The 25053-nt window shown below is 36.1% G+C and overlaps 2 protein-coding genes across 2 annotated transcripts; one reads left to right on the top strand and one right to left on the bottom strand.

Moving 5' to 3' along the window:
• Positions 1–4858: 4858 nt before the first annotated feature.
• LOC138909278 (uncharacterized) lies at positions 4859–5648 on the top strand. Its single transcript, XM_070200462.1, has 3 exons — positions 4859–5004; positions 5106–5436; positions 5541–5648. The coding sequence occupies exons 1-3, from the start codon at positions 4859–4861 to the stop codon at positions 5646–5648; spliced, it is 585 nt and encodes a 194-aa protein (XP_070056563.1).
• A 13083-nt stretch (positions 5649–18731) lies between these two features.
• On the bottom strand, positions 18732–21350 carry LOC104093323 (ABC transporter G family member 6-like). The gene has a single exon (XM_009599052.3). It carries the CDS (start codon positions 21055–21057, stop codon positions 18880–18882), a length of 2178 nt encoding a protein of 725 aa, XP_009597347.1. The 5' UTR covers positions 21058–21350; the 3' UTR covers positions 18732–18879.
• Positions 21351–25053: the final 3703 nt, after the last annotated feature.

Below are 25053 nucleotides of genomic sequence, written 5' to 3'. Positions count from 1 at the left end.
TTTTATGGATGATTTTGAGTTGAGTTTTATTTTCTGTATGTTTAGGAACTAGAAATCATGGAAGGACCTTTTCAGTTAGTAGCACTAACTGAATAGAGGGTATCAGTAGTTTTATAGTAAATTAACATAGCTATGTATATTTTGAAAAACTTTAAATTATAATTTAGTTTTAAACGTGATAGTTAGTGATAATTTAAAGATAAAAAATATTTGAATATAAATATTAAAAAAAATTGCTTATGGCACGTAATACAAAAGTAATAGTTATTAACAAAATCAGTAGTTTTATGATAAAATCATAAAATAAGAGGGTAGTCAAGCTTAATATTAAGTTAAGTGGCGTACTGAAAAAAGTCACTTGGTACTTTTAGGACAAAATTCAAAAATATTTAGAGACAAAATCTAATAAGAATTAAGGCAAATTAGATTTGATCAAATTTAATTTAAGTACTTAATTTTGAGGCAGCATTGTTGGTGAAGGCGAATGAAGAAGGACATAGTTGCCTATGTAGCTCGGTGTCTAAATTGCCAGCAGGTAAAGTGTGAGCATTAGAGACCTGGTGGTTTATTTCAGAGGTTAGATATTCCTGAGTAGAAGTGGGAGCGTATCACTATGAATTTTGTTGTTGGACTCCCACAGACTCAGAGAAAGTTCGATGCAGTTTGGGCTATTGTGGACAGGCTGACTAAGTCAGCGCATTTCATTCCTGTGGCAGTTACCTATTCCTCGGAGCGGTTGGCAGAGATTTATATTCGGGAGATCGTCCTTCTTCACGGTGTGCACGTGTCTATCATTGTTGATCGAGGTACGCAGTTTACCTCGCACTTTTGGAGGGCAGTACAACGTGAGTTGGGTACGCGAGTTGAGTTGAGCACAACATTTCATCCTCAGACGGACGGGCAATCCAAGCATACTATTCAGATCTTGGAGGATATGCTACGCGCTTGTGTTATAGACTTCGGAGGATCGTGGGATCAGTTCTTGCCCCTTGCAGAGTTCGCCTACAATAACAGCTACCAGTCGAGCATTCAGATGATTCCCTATAAGGCATTATATGGTATGCGATGTCGGTCGCCAGTTGGGTGGTTCGAGCCGGAAGAGGCTCGGTTGTTGGGCACAGACTTAGTACAGGATGCCTTGGATAAGGTCAAGATTATTCAGGATTGACTTCGCACAGCTCAGTCCAGGCAGAAGAGTTATGCCGACCGTAGAGTTCGTGATGTTGTGTTCATGGTCGGAGAGAGAGTGTTACTTCGGGTATCACCCATGAAGGATGTAATGAGGTTCGGTAAGAAGGGCAAGTTGAGCCCTAGGTATATCTGACCTTTTGAGATTCTGGAGAGAGTGGGAGAGGTGGCTTACAGGCTTGCGTTGCCACCTAGTTTAGCAGTTGTTCATCCGGTTTTCCATGTGTCCATGCTTCGAAAGTATCACGGCGATCCGTCTCATGTGTTAGATTTCAGCTTTGTCCAATTGGACAAGGATTTGACTTACGAGGAGGAGCCAGTGGCAATTCTAGTCTGGCAAGTTCGCCAATTGAGATCAAAGAGTTACCCTTCAGTTCGAGTGCAGTGGAGAGGTCAGCCTATTGAGGGAGCTACTTGGGAGTCCGAGTCTGATATCCGGAGTAGATATCCCCACCTTTTCACCAGCCCAGGTACTTTTCTATGTCCGTTCGAGGACGAACGGTTATTTTAGAGGTGGAGAATGTGATGACCCAAAAGGTCATCTTATGTTTTAGAACTCGAATCTGCGCTCTTAAGCCTTAAAAATCTCATTTTTGCCCTCCAAGATTTGTGTGCGCAGTCCGGGCAGGTTTTCGGAAAGCCTTTATGTTGAAAACTAATGAAAATAAGAAATTTTGCCTTAAAAGTTAATTTTAGTTGATTTCGATCAATAATTTTGGTAAACGGGTCCGGATCCGTACTTTGACAGTCTCGGTAGGTCCGTATCGAATTATGGGACCTGGGCGTAAGCCCGGAATCGAATTCGGAGGTCCCTAGCTCGAGTTATGAATTTTTTATAAAAATTAAAAGTTTGGAAATTATTTGTTTTTAAGAATTGATTGAAATTTGGCATTGTTAGTATCGGGTCCGTATTTTGGTTCCGGAGCTCGGTACAGGTTCATTATGATATTTAAGATCTGTCTATGAAATTTGGTGAGAAACGGATTTGATTTGACGTGATTCGGACGTCCAGTTGAGAAGATAGGAATTTTAAAGTGTTCTTGAGAATTTCATTTGATTTGGTGCTAAATTCGTAGTTCTAGGTATTATTTTAGCGATTTGATCGTACAAGCAAGTTCGTATGATATTTTTAGACTTGCGTGCATATTTGGTTTGGAGCCCCGAGGGCTCGGGTGCCATTCGGGCGATGCGCGAGTTGAGTTCAAACCTCAACAAGGTTGTTGGTGCACCAAATCTGGTGTACCCACACCTGCGAGCCTTTGGTCGCAGGTGCGAGCGATAGCCCCGCAGGTGCGACCCACGCCTGGACTTCATTTTTTCGCAGATGCGGACCTTTCTCCGCAGGAGCGGGACCGCAGAAGCGGAACCCTGTCCGCAGGTGCGGCCCTAGTTGGCCCAGTCCTTTTCCGCAGAAGCACACATCATGTCCGCACGTGCGGATGCGCAGGTGCGACCGAAGCACCGCAGGTGCGAAGGTCGCTGGGCAGTGAGTTCATTTAATTCGGACTCCACCCATTTTTCTTCTCGTTTTCGAAAGGATAGGAGGCCTAGGGCGATTTTTTCAAGATATTTTCTTCCCCAAATCATAGGTAAGTGTTCCTTAACTCATTTCTTTCAATCTTTTATTTTATTTTACTAGAATTCAACCTAAAATCTAGAGTTTTCATGGTAGAATTAGGGGTTAGGGTAGAAACTAGGGATTTCGGAAATTTGAGGATTTAGACCTCGATTTGAGGTCGGATTCCAAAACTAATTATATATTCGGGCTCGGAGGTGAATGGGTAAAAGGATTTTGGTCCGAACCTCGGATTTTGACCAAGCGGGCCCGAGGTCGATTTTTTCGACTTTTTGGAGGAAAATTTTGGAAATTTAATTTATGAAATATAATTGATTCCTTTAGCAATATTTAAAATTATTTAGTCATTTTTGAATAGATACGAGTGGTTTAGAGGTGAATTCCAAAGGAAAAGCTGTGATTGAGAATTAAGTGGCCTTCGGAGCGAGGTAAGTGCCGTGTCTAACTTTGACTTGAGGGAATAGGTACTATGTGTTCATTTGCTACATGGTTGGTTGTTAAATACGATGTATAGGTGAGGTGACGAGCATCTATGCATCGTTGTCGAGTCATAACATGCGAGTGAAATTCTATTCTTGTCTATTTTGTAGCCTTAAATTCTACTATCCATGCTTAGCGGGTTATTTGAAATGTTGGGTGACTCATATCTTGTTTCACTGAGATTTGGTAACTTTCGAATATTGATTCAAGGTTGAGATTACATTGTGCTATTGATTATGGGCAAAATATCGGTTCCTTTGTGATACTCTTATTTATCCGTTGTTATCGATTCTGTGATTGGTGAGGAGGAGTGTAAAGCACGAAGGGTGATGCCGTGCATGCTTTATTTATATTGTGAGGAAGAGTGTAAAGCACGAAGGGTGATGCCGTGCATGCTTTATTTATATTGTGAGGAAGAGTATAAAGCACGGAGGGTGATGCCGTGTATATTATGAGAGGTTTAATACACGAAGGGTGATGCCGTCCCGTTCTATTTATTTATTTGGTGAGGTTGAGAGTAAAAACACGAAGGGTGATGCCGTGCAATTTTTCTTTGCTGTTTTAATTGCTCAATTCGTTTAAGGATTTTCTGTTTAATTTTATCTTTTCATTATTCTCACTCTTTATGTTGTATTTCCCCACTGTATGTCCCTTTCCCATTATTTATGCGTTATTGCTTTACTTACTATTAGTTCCACTAGCATGATTATACTGTTCAGGTTATATGTGGGAGTCTTTTCCTCGTCACTACTTCGCCGAGGTTAGGCTCGACACTTACCAGTACATGGGGTCGGTTGTACTGATGCTGCACTCTGCACTTTCTTTGCAGATTTTGATACCGGCTCAGGTTGATCAAGATTTGCTACCGGTCCGCTGTCCGGAGACTCAAGGTAGATCTGTCGGCGTTCACAGACCTTGAAGTCTCCGTCTATCTTTTACGTCCTACTATTTTCTTTCATTCAGACAGTTGTATTTCTTTCAGACTCGTGAATTGTGACTCCAGATCCGGGTGGTAATAATTAATACAGTTTTATGATATTCCGCACTTATTATATTTCATCTTAGTTAATTATTGTTATTTACTGAATGGAAATAAGGAATTGGTTTAATAAATTTTTAACGTTAGCTTGCCTAGCAAGTGAAATGTTAGGCGCCATCACGGTCCCGTCGGTGAAAAATTTTGGGTCCTGACAGGTACACATGAATGTGTGGGGACCTTATAAAGCTACTACTTATAATGGAATGAGATACTTTCTTACTTTGGTTGATGACTATTCAAGATGGACATGGACCTTCTTATTCAGAGTCAAATATGATGTTTCTGAATTGCTCAAGACTTTTATTTATGTGATTCTTAATCAATTTAGTAAAAAGATTAAATTTTTCAGATCTGACAATGGGTCTGAATTTTTTAATAGTAGTTGTGGTGACTTGTTCAAACTGTATGGAATCTTACATCAGAGTTCCTGTCCTTACATACCCCAATAGAATGGGGTTGTGGAAAGGGAACATAGGCACCTATTAGAGACTTCTAGAGCTATTAAGTTCCAGGGTGGTCTTACAGTCAAGTTTTGGGGGTGTTGTGTAGAAGCTGCTATATACATTGTGAATAGAATGCCTTCAACAGTTCTAGGATACAAATCTCCTTTTGAGATGTTGTATGGTAGATCTCCTTCCTTGGCACACATGCGGGTGATTGGTTGTTTATGCTTTGCCACTGTCCTACCAAGACAAGATAAATTTGGCCCAAGGGCCATTAAGTCTGTCCTTCTAGGCTATGGAGTATATCAGAAAGGCTACAAGCTTTATGATTTAGAAAATAATGTTTATTTCATTAGCAGAGATGTGGTGTTTCATGAAGGGATTTTCCTTTTTTGCTGGCTAATGAGAATTCAACCTCAATCATTCCTGGTGTGAATAGTTTGCCATCTGATCATGAAGCAGATGAGTTTCTTGTTGCAGTAGATAGTCACTCCAATGCTCCTATGTTTTCACCTGCTCATGTCCAACATGCTGCTGATGGATCATCACCAGCACACATGGTTGATCATGGGGATCCCCAGGAGGTTGAGTCTGTTCCTGCTGATAATCTTATTGCTCAATTGCTGCATATTGATCAGTCTTTTCCCATTGTTAATGTTCTACATCGACCTGCTAGAACTCTTAAGCCTCCAATTGGGCTTAAAGATTATGTCAGGACTGACAGGAAACCTGGAGCACACTCTTGTTCCTTCCTCTTTTAGATTTCTTATCTTACAGTCATTTGTCTGCTAAGTATCAATGTTTTCTGATAAAGTTTTCTGGTGAGGTTGAGCCTAGGAATTATTCTGATGCAGGCAAGGATCCAAGGTGGGTGGAGGCTATGCAAGCTGAAATCCAAGCTTTGGAAGATAATAAGACTTGATTGGTTGTCCCTTTGCCACCTGGCAAGCGAGCCATTGGTTGCAAATGGGTTTTCAAAATCAAATATAAGGCCACTGGTGAGGTGGAGAGATTCAAAGCTAGGTTGGTTGCCAAGGGGTATAGTCAATAAGAAGGACTTAATTATCAGGAGACTTTCTCTCATGTGGTCAAAATGGTCACTGTTAGAGCTGTTATTTCTTTGGCTGCCATGAGGAATTGGGAGATCCATCAAATGGATGTCTATAATGATTTTTTGTAGGGAGATCTGACTGAAGAAGTGTACATGTGTCTTCCACAAGGATTCAGGAGTGGTGCCGGTTCTCAACATGTGTGCAAACTGCTTAAGTCCTTATATGGTCTCAAGCAGGCTTCTAGGCAATGGAACCTTAAACTTACTTCAGCCTTGATCTCTTCTGGTTTTACGCAAAGTCCTTTTGACTATTCTTTGTTCACCAAGAGGTCACGTGGCAAGCTGGTGGTGGTCTTAACCTATGTTGATGATATTTTGATCACGGGAGATGATGTTTCCTTGATTCAGGAGACTAAGGATTGTTTGCAAAAGGCTTTTAAGATCAAGGATCTTGGTGAATTGAAGTACTTCCTTGGCATAGAGTTTGCACGCAATAAAGAAGAGATTTTGATGCATCAAAGAAAGTATGCACTTGAGCTTGTCTCTGACATGGGGCTGGCTAGTGCCAAGCCAGTTGGTGCTCCTATGGAACTTAACCAAAAGCTCACCACCACCACAGAGTTTGATATGTATGTTGGTTCCTCTGCTGATTCTGCTTTTGCTAATCCTATTGCCTATCAGAGGATGGTTGGTCGACTCTTATATTTGACAATCACTCGACCAGATATTGCTTTTACTGTGCAATGTCTGAGTCAGTTCATGCACTCTCCCAAATGTTCACACATGGCTGCTGCTCTCAGGCTTGTGAGGTACATTAAGGGTACCCTTGGTCTTGGCATTCTCATGCATTCTAAGACTTCTTCTAAGCTTACTACTTACTGTGATGCTGATTAGGCCTCGTGTCCCAACACTAGGCGTTCAGTTACTGGTTACCTTCTGATGTTTGGTAATTCCCTCATCTCTTGGAAGTCAAAGAAACATGCCATTGTCTCATGGAGCTCCGCTGAGGCTGAGTATCGAAGTCTAGCTTTGACTGTGGCAGAGGTCGTCTGGGTTGTAGGTTTGTCGAAGGAGTTGGATGTGGAGATTCAACTGCCTGTTTCTATGCATTGTGACAACAAATCTTCTATTCAGATAGCTACAAATTATGTGTTCCATAAACGTACCAAACACATCGACATCGATTGCCATTTTATTCAGGTGAAAGTGCAATTTGGGTTGGTTCATCTTCTTCACTTTGCCTCTTCTGAACAATTAGCCGACCTTCTCACCAAAGGGTCACTGTGGTTCAGCATAGTTATCTGATGTCCAAGCTAGGGATGAAGAACATCTTCATCTCTCCTAGCACTACTAGAAATTCGCTAAAAACCGACCAAATATTTCCGACCAACGTTGGTCGGTCAAAAAAAGTGACCAAAAACCGTCCAGCTTGTAGGGAAACTGGAAAATAATTATTTTACATTTTTTTAAAAATAAATACCGACCAACGTTGGTCGATAAATTGGTCAACAAGTTGATCCGGCTGGTCAGAATTGCTTAGTCAAAGAAAATTTTGGATTACCGACCAACGTTGGTCGGTAATCTGGACCCAATTTTTTAAATTTTAATAATTATTTTATTATTTAAAATATTTTATAAAATTTAAGAATTTATATTTAAAATTACCGACCAACATTGGTCGGTTAATGCAGGGGAAGCATTTACCGACCAACTTTAGTCGGTAATTTTTATTTTTTGGAAAATAACCGACCAAAGTTGGTCGGTTATTACGTCAACGTTGGTCAAACTTTTGAATTACTTTTATATTTACTATCTAAATAATATAAATATAATCCGTTAACACTTTTGTAATACAAATAATGAATACACTAATATATACTATATATAACATGCTATATATGTAGTTAAAGTAGTACAACGAAGCGTGTGTTATATATATATACACACACACACACACACACTAACATATACTATAACAAGCTATATATATATTTAAAGTATTATAATGAAGTGTGTGTGTGTGTGTGTGTGTATATATATATATATATATATATATATATATATATATATATATATATATATTGGTATAGCCGTATATATATAAGAACACGAAGCGCTAGGATCACAGGGTCGGGTTCTTTTAGGGATAGACTTGTAAAGATCCTAATTAGTATATATAATTTATCATCAAATATATCTATTTGTAAATTGATTCATCGACTTATAACTTACTTAGATGCATCGATGAATATTAAAAACAAAACGTTTGACCTATATTGACTAATAGTAAAAACAAAACGTCTCGACCTATATATATGGATCACAAATTAAATAAACGAAAGAAGTTATTAGTATTAAGTAAACGAGTTAAATTAATAGGTCAAACATGGTCAAACTTTAACAAGCTATATATATACACACTAACATACACTATAACAAGCTATATATATAGTTAAAGTATTACAGTGAAGAGTGTGTATGTGTGTGTGTGTGTGTGTGTGTGTGTGTGTATATATATATATATATATATATATATATATATATAAGTATACTCGTATATATAAGAACACGAAGCGCTAGGACCACAGGGTCAGGTTCTTTTAGGGATAGACATATGAAGATCCTAATTAGTATATATACTTTATCATCAAATATATCTATTTGTAAATTGATTCATCGACTTATAACTTACTTAGATGCATCAATGAATATTAATCGATGATTCATCAAAACGTCTCGACCTATATATCGATTAATCTATGTCATGCATTATTAGTGATGCACGAATGAAAAAAAGAAGTTATTAGCATCAATTACAATATAGTGTATGTATGTGTGAGAGAGAAATTACTCATATACTTAATTATAACTTAGAAAATTTACCTAGATAGATGCTATTATAATTTATTAAAAGTAAATAGTTAATATAATTATTTATAAAGATTATGCTTATAGTTTATAATTATTTATAATAATTGTATAGTTAAATAAAATAAAGACTTATAGTTTATAATTTTTTTTTTATAGTTTATAATATTTTCAGAAAAAAAAACACAAAAAAAAGAATTTAGTTTTTTTTTTAAAAACCGACCAAAGTTGGTCGGTTTTTGGTCAAACGGTCAACACTTAATGTACTGACCAAAATTACCGACCAACTTTGGTCGGTAATTCTGAAATTAGAATTGAAATAACGGGTTTTCCCCATTTCTCTTACCTTTCTTCCCCAAATTTCCCCTAACTCCTCACTCAATACCTTCCCCTCTGCTTCTCTATTTCCCTCACACAAATCTCATTTTCCACACCGCGTTGCCACCGCCCAGCAGTCGCCGTCGCCGCTGCCACTGCCGCCCCTCTCCTCTCCACCTCCTAAAAATTCTAGGTTTGAATTACAACCCATTTATTTGTTATTTCTAGGTTTTGTTAATTAGTTATGAATTAGTTTCAATTGATTAGTGTTTCAATTATTTGAACATTGTATTTTATTGAGGACTAGGGTTTAGGTCTTGTTTTAATTAGTTTTGTTAATTAGTTTTATTAACTAATTAGTTTTGTTAATTAGTCAATTAGTTATGAATTAGTTTTAATTGATGAGTGTTTCAATTTTGAGTTTGTATTATCTTGAATAGTTTAGTTAGAATTGAATTATTAACTTTGTATTGTCTTGAATAGTTTAGTTAGAATCTAGGGTTTACGATTTGTTCTTGTGAATCGAACTTTTAGGGTATGGGTTGAATTTCTTTAGTTTAGTTAGTTTATGTTTAAACTCGTAGGATATGAATTGAAATTTTAGTTTTTAGGATTTGTTCTTGTGAATTGAACTTTTAGGATATGAATTGAACTTTTAGGATATGAATTGGACCTTTTGGATATGAATTGAACTTTTAGGATATAAATTGAACTTTTAGTTTATGTTTAAACTCGTAGGATATAAATTGAACTTTTAATTTTTAGGATTTGTTCTTGTGAATTGAACTTTTAGGATATGGATTGAACTTTTAGGATATAAATTGAACTTTTAGTTTATGTTTAAACTCGTAGGATATAAATTGAACTTTTAGGTTTTAGGATTTGTTCTTGTGAATTGAACTTTTAGAGTATGAATTGAACTTTTAGGATAATGATGACGAGGTAGTGCATTATGATCGATATGGCAGGATCATCATAGTCCCTGAGGGTGATGGGTAAGTGTTATTTGTTATTTTTGCGTCTATTGATTTGTAACATTTTTACTAAGATATTAATGTATTTTTATTGTTAAATTACAAGTTTAGGCTGGGTAATAAGACTACGAAGATAATCACCAATGCCATCAGAAAGCTTTATGATGGCCCTTATGCGACTTGGACTGATTGCCCATTCTCGCTGAAGGAGCAAATTTTCAATCAATTTAAGGTATAAATGTTCTTTTAAACATTTTAATAATTTATATTTATGATGTTTCCATCTAATATTTAACTTTTGAAATACAGATCAAGTGTGTATGGGAAGACCGCTATAGCGCGGAAGTGGCTGCAAATTTTCATCATAAAGCTCGCAAGAGATTGGCGGATGCTTTCTCAGATTCTAGAAAGAAGAACAAGAGGTCTGGCTGGTTACTTGAGAATTTGTGGAATGATTTGCAAAGGCAATGGCTTACCGCAGAGTTCTTAGAGAGGAGCGAAAAAGAAAAAAAATCTCGTGCATCCGAGAAGGGAGGCTCCTTGCACACTGGAGGTGCGATCAACCTAGGGACAATAAAAAGAAGATTGGTACGTAATTGCTTAAATTATTTTACTTTTCTAAGTATATCTATTCTGTTTATTAACTAAATTAATTTATTTTCAGGAAAAGAAGTACGGGCGTCCAATGAGCCATGATGAGCTATTCAAGGAGACGCATATTGTGAAGAAGAAGAAAGAGTGGGATCAAGATAGGTGGGTCGAGGACCGGGCCTCGACTGCATATGTAAGCTTTCAATTTTCTTTAAGCATTATAATTTACTTTTATAAAAATTTTGAAATACTAATTTAATTTAAAATAATATAAGGTCGCTACAAAAGTAATGTGGAGGAATTCGTCCGTAGTCATCCAGCTGGTGAATCGGGTGAGCCAACCCAACCTTCGGACGAGGATGCTGAAAGAATATAGCTGGAGTCTGTTGGCGGTCCAAAATGGGGAAGGTATACGGGCTTCCTACTAAAAAAATTTAATTGGTATAAGTGTGGAATGAAAGGAATAGAGACTTCCTCGCAAGTCAAGTAACTTAATAGGGAGAGCCTCTCCGCTATGCAGGAGACAGTGAAAAAGCTCACATTCGAGCTAGAAGCGGCTAAGGAAAGAGAAAGGCTTAGAGATACTCAATTCCTTGGCATGCAAGCTCTGATCAGAACTCTCCTATCTAGTGGAGCTTTTCCGTTTCCCCGGTCTCGTGAGTCATCTCCAGAGGGTCGACCTCCACTTGATCGTTCCTCCCGTCCTGCTCGTGATCGTTCCTCCCGTCCTCCCTATGATCGTTCTTCTCGTCCTCCACAAGACCGTTCTCTATACCGTCTTGTAAATGAAAGTTCATCAGACGGTGATGATGATGTTGTAGAAAATATCCCTTGACTTTTATATACTTTAAACTAGACAAATAAAACCAGTTTTGAACTAGTTGTAATTAGTTTTAACTTGGTTTTGGATTTTTATGTTCAATTGAACTTTAATTTGTTAGTTTTAAAGTATTTATTGAATGTTTTGGTTGTTGTGTTGTTGTTGTTATTGTTATTGTTATAATTCAGTTGTTATTAGATGTATTGGTATGCTGGCAGGTGGTGTAGCTGCCAAAACAGGCATTTTATGCCAAAATTTAAACTCAGAAAAATCGACCAAAGTTGGTCGGTTTTTAGTAAAATAAAAAAAAATTATTCCAAAATACCGACCAAAGTTGATCGGTTAATGAATATTAAATTCCCAGAATTCAACATTACCGACCAACTTTGGTCGGTATTTTGCCTGTACTATTGAGTAGGGGTGGGCATTCGGTATTTCGGTTCGGTATTTCGGTATTCACTTTATCAATTGTGTATACCAAATATTGTACCAAAGTATTTCAGTACGGTTCGGTATTTCTTATTTTGGTTCGGTATGGTTTCGGTACGGTTTCGATTTAATAATCGCTAAATAAGCAACACTAACGAATGACAATAATCGCTAAATTCAATACTAAGCAGTAAGCAACAGTGCACAATTCAAGGCAACACTAACAAGTGAAAGTGTGCAAGTGCAACAGTGCACAATTCAAACTTCAAAGCAAATGCAATAACGATTAACGAGTGCACAATTTTGTGCAACAATGCACTGTGCACAATGATTAACGAGTGCAACATCTTCACAGTGCACAATTCAAACTTCAAAGGCTCAAAGCTGCCAATTCAAAGTGCACATTGCACAATTCAAAGCTGTCAACCGTGCACAATTCAAAGCTGTCAATTCTGCCTAACTCACAAATAACCACAATTCAAATCTGCCAATTCGGCCTAACTCACAAATAATCGCAATTCAAGTTTAACACAGTGCAGTAAAATTAAACAAAAAACAGAGACTCTAACAATGCAACAGTAGCAGCAGAATTAACTTAGTCTTAAATTATACCCCAAAATTCAATACTACAGCTACATCAAAATTCATACCCCAAAATTTAAAATAACATTCCTTCTCCAACAGTACATCTATTATTATAAAAAAAACTGAAGATTGAAGAATGAAAAGTTATGAACCTATTGAAAAGTTGAAGATTGAAGAATGAAGGTAAAAAATGAGGAAACCAGCAGTCACACTTGAGAGTCGTCGGCGTCGTGAAGTCGCCGTGACGTCGTCTGACTTGTCTCTATCGCGCCGAGGTTCTCACTTCTCTGAGTTCTCTCTCACCGTCACAGCCGATCTCTATTCTCTTAGGTTAGATTTCTGTTTCTCCCTTTCTAATTTCCTATAGTGAAGTGAAACTAGTGAAAGACTAAAGAGGGTAAGAGTTGGGCCTTATTGGGTTGGGCTGGGCACTAGGGCAATGTAGAGAATTAGAGATACAACATATTGGGTTGGGATGGGCAGTATAGGTCCAATATAAAATTCTTTAAAAATTCGGTATTTCGGTATACCGAATTTTCAAGATCCTAATACTGAGGACCATACCGTTATACTGAAATACCGAAAATATAATACTGAATTATACCGAAATACCGAAAAAATCGAAACCAAAATACCGAATTGATTCGGTCCGATTCAGAATTCGATTTTTCGGATTTTATGCCCACCCCTACTATTGAGGTTACCGACCATAGTTGGTCGGTAATATTTAATTTAAATTATTTAAAAATATTTTTTTTTTTAATTACCGACCAAAGTTGGTCGGTTTTTTTAATTTTAATAATTAATAAAAAATATAATTTAGTTAAACCGACCAACTTTGGTCGGTAAAATTAAATTAATAAAATATATTTCCGACCAAAGTTGGTCGGTAAGTAATTAAAATTGTCAGATAGTCGTTTTAAACTACCGACCATCAAAACACCGTCCATACCCTAATGGTCGCGTTTTGGTCGGTAATTGGCCATAACCGACCAACTTTGATCGGTTTTTAGCGTATTTCTAGTAGTGTAGCTTGAGGGAGGGTGTAAATTAAAGGAGTTAGTTAATTGTACTACAGTTCCCTGATCATTAGTTAGCTACAAGGATAATTATGTCATTTTTCTCATTTACAGCTATCATCTCATTAGGAGTCAATAGATATTAGTATAAGTTTATGCATATATTCATTTTGTTAGTAGTAACAGACATTGCTAAGCAGAGAAGAAATCAGATTGTTCTCTCTGTTCTCTACCTTTTTTTTGCTCTCAATTCATTCAGTTATGGATTACACTTCATAATCAGTGTAAATCAGTTAACACAACCCTGGAAATTCTCATATTTGGTTGGCTAACCAACTGATCATTTGCAGTATCTGAAAAGATGGTGTACCCAAATGGGAAAAAAAAAATCGGCCTTTTCTATTTCTTCTTGTGCTAATATTTTCGTTTTTCTTTATCTCGTCTCTGCATTTAATTGATCAGCAAGATTTGTGCATATATTTTTGGCACATGTATAGTGGAAACATCACACAGATATCTTTGACTATAGTGAACCAAAAGACGTTCTTTGCATGCATTTGATCAAGTGTCCCGAGCCTGTAGTTGGAATTCAAAAGTCATTATTTTTCATATGCAAATAAGAAAGGCTAGTGCTCTACCAGATTAACGTCTAACGTTTCGTGGGAAGTAAAGGCAATCTGATGCACAAAGTATCTCGTATTCATGCTAGGTCTCAGGAAGGGTCGCACCTCAAACAGGGGCGGAGCTAGAGTGCCGGGATCAGTGGGTTCGAAACAGGGGCGGAGCTAGAGTGCCGGGATCAGCGGGTTCGACCGCACCCAGTAGCTTTAGTCTGAACCCTGTATATGTCTTATAAATTCATTAATATATGTAAATTATTAATTTAGAACCCAATATCTTAAAATAATTAGAATGCCGAACTCATAAACTTGAAATCCTGGCTACGCCTCCGCCTCCAAGGAATATAATGTAACATAGACAACCTCATTTAATATAAGCATTAGTGACTGTTTCTATGGCTTCGGTGGATGGCCTATCTTAACTAAGTTGACTCGTAGATCCCTTGTAAATACTAACTGAACCTCGTCACCTTGCTTGAACAAGGTTATAAATTACTAGTAAATAAATTATGGAGGTGATGTTAGCAAAAATAATAATTTTACTCGTATACACTTCTACTTACAAAAGAGTACGTAAGGTGTATTAGGTAACTTAGTAATTAATCTCTAATTAGTTTTTTATTCCTTTGCTTTTCTATCTTTCTGGTTACTTTTCTTCTTTTGGTAGAGTGACAAATTAACTTTGATACAATAAAATTGTGACTTACGTTATCCCGGGTCTTACTAGTCAAACGTAATTCTAGAGCTAATACGTGCAATAAAATCTAACTTCCGGAAGGGTCGCATTTATTAGATAAAAGATTGACGCAGGCTCAGCCCATTAATGTGATGATTCATGATAACTCCACGGATCGCAAGGCCATCGTGCGTGACGCATCACTCAAATTTCTGCCCAACTATTGAACCCATTATATTTAAATTCGATTATCTTATGGCCGGCCTGTTTCCATTAGCCATACAGTTAGAAATGATAAAAAGTTACTTGTTATAGTAGTACTCCTTACTGACGAGTTCCAAAAGTTAGCGTAAATTTTATCATAGGAAGTGTTGCAAATAATCAAATAAAGTTTATTATTTATCTTATACCTGGTAACCAATTAAGATTTTTTTATCCATCTTTAAATTTCTTAATACCATTGTATGCCACCCTAAAAATAGCTCTAATCGCTACACAGTCCCATCATTTAAAGAATTGGATTTAGATAAAAAAAATTAGCTGTAAATCTGATTACTCCCTCCTATCCACTTTAATTGAGTTTTTGATTATTTTCCCACATATTAGTAAATCCATCTTTTAGCATTAAGTAACAATGAAATTGACCTTATTAACCTTCATTTATTCATTGAAAATATAACAAATATTTCTAGGCTCTTTACTCCAAGGGCAACTTTGGGAAAAAAAAAGTTAATTTCTTTTTTGACATATGATAAATCAAATATTGTGGACCAAAAAAAAAAGTCAAAATATCAATAAAATTGGACAATCCCACTTTCTAAGGGATAAGTATTTTACTATACAGTATACACGTTCTAGGTAAAATGGAACACGAACATACTTTTGACGCAGAGTATAAATTTAATGTAAAAATTCATTAAAATTGCAATACATAGGGGATTTGAACCCATAACTTTAAAAACATAATAGATTCAATATTAAAAATCTTAAATATTAAACTCATAGAGTTTAAATCCTATATTCGTCATTGCGAACTGAAGAATCTTGGTAATATTACACTATGGCAAATACTAGCATTTCAACAACATGCATGTGCTGGCCAACCGTGCATGTGGAAAAGTATGGAATTTGGTTAATTGGAGAAGTGTGGAGTAATATTGACAAAGAGTGTAAGTTTAAAACATGCATATGTTGTAACTATAAATTGATTGGTCTGACCCCTTTTCCAATAATTAGTACTTCATTTTCTATGCAAGGGAAGAATAGTTTCTTACTTTGTTGTGAAGCCTCGTTTGCTTACGTGATAGCAGGATATGTAATGTAGTCTGCAGCACATGGTCTAATTTACTTTACTGTATAGGGAATATGTGTTACAAACAAAGATATATAAGGATAATTAAATATTCCATATCCATCTGTTTAATTAAGTTTTTTAAAGAAATATCACTCAATTCTAAATGGTATTAAATGTCCTGAATTAGAGTCTCATTGATTTCTAATTTCCAATAGCGAAGATATTTACACGTGTTTAGCCTAAGAAAAAGAATTAGGTTTGCACGTTAGGAGGCATATTGCATATCATGATATCAAAATAAATAAAAATATTCCTCTTTTTAGCTCTAATAATATAAATTTTGAGTTTTTTAGATGAAGAAATCACATAATTCAGTGATATAAATGTTATGAAAAAACAATTTCTACCAAGCATTATATCAACTATTTAATTGAGGTGTTCGGTTTATTTAATAGTCTAAACATTTAGATACAAACTAAAATAAAATCACATATCCAAGCAACTTGTTATTTAGTATCGTACTTGTGCATACAATTGAAACAAATGAATCATGATTAGCCCGGATGACACAGTTATAAAATGTGATACGTTTATGGAATACATGTTATCTTTCACCGGTACATGTACTGAGCTGAGTAACTTTGTCTGAGACTAGAGCAGATAGAAAAAAATTACCTAATATTTGTATCGAAACCTAATAATTCTCAACTCACTTCATTGACAACTAGACCACACATTTAGGTGCGCCAAGTTATCTAGACTTCTAAATTGATTTTGGTAGATCTATCGTTTTAAAGGAAGATTGCACTATACTACAATGTCTCAAGCATGGGGAACATTAGTCACTATAACTAATTCACTATCAATTGCATGTTTAGAAGACGTAATGATGAATGTCAGAAAATAATAGTTTTAGTTAAACAAGGGATAGAGCGTAAAAAACTCGCATGGTAGAATTAATAATATATAAAAAGCCTCGTGATGTAATTTTACATATTTCGAGCTTTCTAACTTTTAAATGCATTTGACTTTACTATCAATATGATTAGTAAATACCCATTAAAGAGCATTAAACTTAGGCAGCTATGGGGTAAAGTGCGAGTGGAACTACTACCAAATTCCAGCTCTTTAATTCATCTGGTCTAAAATATTTGGCACTTATCTTTCATTTTGACTAACATTTTAGAATATATGTTATCACCTTTTAATAAGAGGAGAAAGTGAGACTTAAAACAACCTAAATATTATCTTCATGTTATCTATAGATCACGGCTCGCGAAATAATTGACCTTTGCGTCAGGATATATAGTTATTTACTCCATGAGATATCGCTCTTTTTCGAACCTTTAATGAACGCGAAATACTTTGTACATGGAGTTGCTAATTGTTTCACCTTTTAATAAGAGGAGAATTGCAACTTGTCTTTCAAACAGATTGCGAGTGACATAAGATATCTAGGAAGGAACTATATATTATTTCTTGTTAAAATCTTCTTTGTTAATGTTTAAAAATAAATTCTATTTCTACTTTAACGCTATAAGCTTCTATCAAGCTGATTTGGCTAGTGAAATAAGATATCTGGGGTCTTCCAATTACAAAAGTTTGTGATAAATAATACTTCTAATTTATTTCTAAATATCTTTTTCTCTTTTTAAAAAAATAAAAAGAATCAATATATCAATTCACTCCATAACCGAAAACCGTCATGCATATGACAGAGGAATTATTAAATTATGTTCATTATTATTTATTTTTTTGGAACCCCAGGAGAACCCGCAGTCGCTATAGCCTCTGTCACAGCCTCTGCCCTACTCTGTGCGCACTGGGTAAACCCCCCACTGTGTAATAGCCTGCAAACCACACAGGGGATATAAACCGCACTAGGCAAGCCCGTGCGACAGGCTCAGACCCAAAGGGCATCGAGGGAGATCGAACCTGCGTCGCCCGTGTGGACAACACCCTGCAAACCCAACCGGGTCGTTCCTTCGGGACTGATCAGTACCAAACTACCAACAATTCATGACTTCATCAAAGGGATGAACTGCCAAGACTAAATGCTCAACCTACAGGCCACAAAAGTTCTAAGCAAATAATAATCACTTTCATCATACCGATATAAATTGATCAGAATATTAAGTTATATGCATCGATAGTATAAACTTTTTACACCATTAATGTAAATGTTATCTTATTTTTCAAGGGCAGATCGCTTTTAATCCGCGATCGAAATTATTTATATCTAATAGCTGCGCAATATATAAAATTTATATATATTCTACGCAGGATCGCTACAACGGAACTGCAGGATCGCTACAACAGAACTACAGGGAAGATTTTACGACGACACCAGCCCTGTCAAGCCACAGTCCTGTCAAGCAAACCCTAAATCATAGTCCTTCTCATGACTCTATCAACGTCCACCTGGCTAATATGAATCTAAGGACCACCGGTTATGTTGTCATAATCAGGATTTACTGTCTGGACTGTTAAACTGTTTAGGCTTAACAATCTAACCTTAGAACCGTCAGGTGATATAGTGTATAACTAGTAGCCAAACATGATTTAAAAGTAGATTAGAATATATATATATATATATTCAGGTTATTATTCTCTAAGAGGTAATACAGTGTTATGTTCCCATTTTTTTCAAGATACATGACGAGCTCTTGTGAAAATTTATCAACTATTGTAAGCCAATTTATCCTAAATACTATAAAAATTGTACTTATAATATTAAAAAAACAGATAAAAGCCCATTCATAAGCCATGAAAATATATATATTCATGTTATTAAATTTCAAATTACAACTGCTTTACAACTAAAACCCAACTTTGATATAACTTTTTCAATGACCATTATAAAAAAAAAAAGTATTCAAAAGTACCATTATTACTATACCAAGCTATTTTACCTTCTCTTGTTCTTACTTCCAAGCAACAAGCAGAAATAAAACAAAATCCTAAACAAAAGCCCCCATGCAATAGTCACCCAAAGGCAATTCCACTTGCTCAATTGTGTAACCCCTTGCTGCACCAGTATATCTGATCCAGTAGTCACACATGTTGAACTTGTAATCCTCATATTTAATGTACTGCTAATACTACTCAGCAACTTCTCCTTCAACGAATTCGGAACAGCCCCAAGTGGACTGTTATCGAACATTTGAATCCCACGAACGAAGCATTTCGTGGGATCTTCAAATTCGTTCTGTAACACAGCTTCATACGGGTATTTCACTAGTGAAATGTAATGGAACCAGACCCAGTAAGACGGGATTCTATCACGATTCATGAAAAATCCACTAAAGAGTAGGAAGTAAGCAAGAATGGCTACCACGATCGTGTATCCGAGCATAACATGAGGTACGACACCAGAAAGAAACGTAACGAATGAATTCCCTGCCCAAAACGAAGCCAAAATGACACCAAAATAGAACAAAAAGCTAGAAAATCCACCGTCTAAGCCAACAGCCCAGAATGTCACGGCCGCGAATGACAAAGCAAGGAAAATTAACGCTGGTATCGAAGTCAAAGCATGAGAAAGACAATAAGACGATCTTCTATAAGCATTATAAGCCGTTTCCCTCATGAATATGTACCTTTCTTGAATAAAAACGGGCAATGCGTCCGCACATGTATAGTAAGTTGTTGACATCGCGAACGCGAAGAATGCAAGCCGTTCTTTTACACCTTTAGGTGAACTGTCAAGTCGCCAAAACATAGTAGCCAGTATAAAACCCGTAACCATAACTGCACCAAATCGGACAGCAAAAATCTCCGGCATACGCCACGAGTTACTGAACGATCGCTTTGAAAGTACAGCAATTTCAGTCCATATTGGATTTGCAAAAGTGGGAACCATAGAAGTAGGACTAGTAGCAACATGTGTTGAACCAGGAACCAATTTCCCTCTAGAAATACTAGCGCTTATCGCTTCCTTTAACGATAAGCGATTTCTATTTCTAGCTTGATTTGTACTATTGATCCTTTTAGTATGTTGCCATGTTTTGTTGAAATCAACTAAACTTTTTGTCCCACCTGAGCCTTCGAGTTCGCGAATTAAATCAAGCGCGAACTCTGTAGGGTTCTCATTTTCAGGTATCGGATTCCCAAAATCAGCAAAATATTGTGGCAAATTCATTGGCGAACCACTGTAAACAGTTTGTCCACGTGATAGGAAAATCAACCGGTCAAGTAAACCGAGAATTCTGTAACTCGGCTGATGTATTGACATAATTACAATACTGCCACTCTGCGCGATTCGCTGAAGTACTTTAATCACCATAAAAGCACTGGTGGAATCGAGACCCGAAGTTGGCTCGTCGAGAAAGAGGATAATCGGGTCGTGGATTATGTCAATTCCGATTGAAACGCGCCGCCGTTCACCGCCGGAGACACCACGGTGACCTTCATCGCCGATTATAGTTTTCGCGGCGTTTCGGAGCCCTAATTGATCGATTAAAGCTTGAACTCTGGATTTTTTCTTCGATTTAGATAGACTCCTTGGAAGCCTAAACTCAGCTGCGAACATTAACGTTTCTTCTACTGTAAGCATTGGGTAAAGGAGATCGTCTTGCATTACGTAAGCCGATATGACTTTGAGTAATTTCGAATGCAGCGGCTCGCCGTTCAGTGTTACTGTCCCTTTCAAGCTATCTTTCGCAATACGATTCGCTAACGCATCAATGAGCGTCGATTTTCCCGAACCAGACGCGCCGAAAACCGCGAGTAGCTCTCCGTCACGCGCCTCTCCACAGATATCATTCAAAAGCACCTTTGTTCTCGTGGACGGGATTTCCTCGGCGGCGATGTGGAGACTCCGGCTACGTGAAATCGCCGGAAAACTGACCTTCCGGCGGACTTTCACGCTGTATGTGAGATTGTTGAATGCGAGTACAAAGGGAATATTAGAGTGATGCGGGTCCATGGTAAGAGCTTGGTGAAGTGGACTTTCGTCGTCGCCGGTGACATCGCCGACGTTCTTCAACAACTGACTAAACGTCGGCGATGACATTTCTACAATTTGTCTCCGATCATAAAAGGGTACGCTATCTCTAACTGGTGATGCATTTACAATTCTTGACATTTGTTTTGTTATATATATCTCTATATATAAATAAAAATCTCTAATTTATGGTAATTTTATTTGATGGATATAACTAAGATGTGAGTTTAATGGGTATCTCAAGGCTACTAGTGAAGCAATAGAAGAGAGCAGCGGAAACAACGGCGGTGGAGTTGGCAACTAACCAATGGTATTTTGAGAGTTTTTAGGAGGGAAGTAGATGAAGGAGTTTAATTTGTGTATGTAACAAGAAAATAAGTCTCCCATTTAAACCAGTGAATCTACTCTCCCAAGAAAATAATATATAGATTATGATCTTAAATATGGTACATTAAGGGTCGTTTGGTTGATGTTTGGACTAATTAACCCTAGTATAAAATCGCATAAGATAATATAGTATTTGATTGACTATTCCCATTAATGTTTAGTTGGTTTTACAATAATATAATATATTATTTATATGAGACTTAACATTATAAGTTATACCAGGGAAACTTGGAGCAACGATAAAGTTATTTTTGTGTGACTAATAGGTCACAGTCGTGGAATTAGTCACTAATCTTTGTATTAGGGTAGACTGTCTACATCACACCATTTGGGGTGGGATCGATCCTTCTCCAGATCTTGCGTAAATATTGGGGTGTGATCCTTCCCCAAACTCTGTGTAAACACGTGATGTTTTATATACCGTGCTGTCCTTTTTTTTTATAAGTTATATGAAAATTTATGTAGTATTATTTTATACAGAATAAAACGTGAAATACAAATATATACTTCGTATTTATAATAGGGAAATTACACTATTTTATTGCAAAAGTTTTCTTTTAAACTTAATAATTCATATACATATAACAATTTTTTTATCAATCGCTATATAACAATTTATTTATTATTAATCTCTGCATAAATAATATAACTTGTATGATTAGTATACGAACCAAATGACCCCTCAATACATACTATATTCTTGGCAGTTGGCGGTTAGGGTTTAAGAGGATGATATGTTAAACTTATTCATTAATAAATTATGACCTAAAAAATTGAATTGTGGAGGATGGGAAGAATTTAAGAGTAGGAGTGAGATGACCTAAATCTCCTAATCTTTTATCTACACGTCTGGTTTTACTGGGGTAGGGGTTGGGAGCTAGTTAGGGTAAGGGGTACAGGACACGTGGGTAGTTTCTAGGAGTTGAGTCATAAGGATTTAAAGGATGTTCCTTTTATGTCAGGTTTCTTAAGTCTTGTGTATTTAGGTGTGGATGGTAATCTACTGTTTGCGCATACAATATTTTTTATGGGTAGAAAAATGCGAGAGGGTAGAGTTTGAGTTTTTCTTTCCTTTCTTCCTATAGGTTCTATAGAGTTTGAGTTATTATATACTAACGTGTAAAACATATACAAACATATATTTAATTTGACAAAATAAACTGTTGATAAGTCTCATATGAGCTAGATTTGAGCGGATTAAAATGTATGAAATCAGTAAACGAATTAGTTTCTGATATTTGTCCGGGTTAAGATATAGGGATCAATTGAGCCAAACAATTGGTCATAATTCAATCCTAGCTCAAAGTTATTTTCATTTTTGTTTAGTCACCGTATCGAACTAATTAATTAAAGTTTTTTCTTTTATTTATACTTTAATGAGTTTACTGATGGGTTAATTTGGGATATATGTGCAACTCAAAATGGTCAAAGCGTTCAGAAGAGCTAACTTAGGTTTATGCTCCAAATGACAGAAATATAATGGGTACTTAAACTTGAAAGATATATGGTTAGAATCACATAAACCAGAAGTTAATGGCGCCTGATTTATTTTCTACTCCAATAAAACCAACCAAATATGCACGAAGCTACTTAATAAAGTACTCTATCCGTTTCAATTTTACTTGTCTACTATTCTAAAAATATATTTTCAATTTTACTTGTCCACTTTCGCAAATCAAGAGAAAAATAATTTATTTTTCTTGTTTTGCCCTTAGCATTAATTACTCATTCCAAATCAATTTCCAAATCCACTAAACATATACATCAATTAATATGGGTATCATGGTAAATTATATTATTTATTTATTATTTCTTAAAGGTGTGCAAAGTTAATAGTGGATAAGTTAAAATGATCGGATGAGTATATGTTAGAATCACATTACAATTCAATTATGCTCAAATTATTTTATTACTATACACACTATAGATGTGAAGAAATTGAATATTGCTGGCAATTTATTGTTCATAATTTCCATAGACAAAAAGAATTTATGATGCTATTAAAGGATGTTTAACTATATATCTACAAGTTTGGCAGCCACTCTTCATCAATAAATCTAACAATAGACACCTCCTATTTTTGCAAAATGCAATAATAACACTTTTGGTCCCTCAATTGTTAATAAATTATATTTTTTGTCTTTGTGATATTTGACGAAGCACATTCAACCAACGATCATCCTTTCTTTCTTTCTTTCTTTTCCAAAAGGAATAATTGGCGCGCTGATAGATGCCCAGCCCAGGCGCGGACATCATCCCTCTCTCTTCCTTTAGATGTTGTGAGGAGCAGTTGATCGATCCTTGGAACCACATTTGTTGATACATATATATATATATATATATATATATATATATATATATATATATATATATGGATAGATAACGATTCTTTCTCTCGATAACGAGAGACAAAAAGAGAATTCACTAATATTATAATATCTAGTTCAATAAATATTTTTGGTCCCTTTATGTAAGAATTATGTTATTTTTGAACTATTTATAAAATTATACTCCTATTAAATTATGGAGTAAAAATACAAGCTTAACATAATACATGAGTAATTAAATGGTAAGAACAATTAATAAATATGTTTAAACTGTGATATTCACAGTAAAAGGATCAAAAGTGTATGTTTCGATTAATTGGAGGTTAAATATGTTTCGTCGGATATCACATGGACTAAAATTAAAAGGGACCAAAAGTACTATTACCCCTTGCAAAATCGAACCACGCATGTTTGATTCTCAACCGTCCAATCCTGCTTAGACATTCCCAACCCCTACCCTAGTTAACAAGTAAGAAGATCATTACTATTAATAGTCTGATGACCTATTGACTATGAATCATTTTTTTCTTATTGTTAAACGTGCTTTTATTAGTGGCTGGCATAACACTGAAGAATGAAGATAAGGATCATGATTAAAAATGTTTGCAGTGAAATTCTCAACTATTTTTAAATTCTAGTATTTATTTAATAAATTCAATCTTTTGTTTGAGATTTGGTGAGATTTGTGGCCAGTTGACGAATTCGTGCAGTGGTTATAGCAGTGTTAAATGAACGGCTGATTTGAAACCAGATCGTATAATTTTAAAGTTGGCCTCGTTGGTTGAATTTAAAACCAGACGGCTGATTTGAAACCAAACCGATAGTTCAATTGGTGACCCATTCAAAAGAAAATGAACGTTTTGACTTTAATTAGGCAATCAAGTGCGAAGGGTATTGCGCTCCTCTTCATTTGTTCCCGTTAACGATCACAAAGTCCAACTGTATACGGTCAAAATCGGGCATATTCGATTTTGTTGTTTGATCGAGATAAGGGAGTTGCATCGGAGGTAGCCTCGTAATAAATCAGACCCGAGCTCGAAGATGAGACATTGAGCCTAGAGATCGAAGTGTACGTTGAGATCGAGGCCAGCAACAATCGAGATCAAGTATGACCGACTTCGAGGGGAGCATAATAACGGAATGGCAAGATATCAGTAACCGGTCGAAGATCACGGTGTGAATCTCGGGACGAATATGTGTGATTGGTCAAAGATCATGACGTGAATCTCGGAACGGACCAAATCAGAAGCGGTTAACTAGTTGTTTATACGATTTTCTTCTGTAATTAGAGACATACCATAATTAGGTTTCCTCTACTATATAAAAAGGAGTTCCAATCATTTGTAGAGATCATGATTCACTGATAAGAATATACATATACGTTGCTTTCTTTGTCTTACTTACTGTTCATCACTGCTTGTTC

This window comes from Nicotiana tomentosiformis, chromosome 4 (genome assembly GCF_000390325.3).
Source record: "Nicotiana tomentosiformis chromosome 4, ASM39032v3, whole genome shotgun sequence".
NCBI lineage: Eukaryota > Viridiplantae > Streptophyta > Magnoliopsida > Solanales > Solanaceae > Nicotiana > Nicotiana tomentosiformis.
The sequence above is the reverse complement of the archived record's forward strand: the minus strand, read 5'-3'. Positions and strand labels throughout refer to the sequence as shown.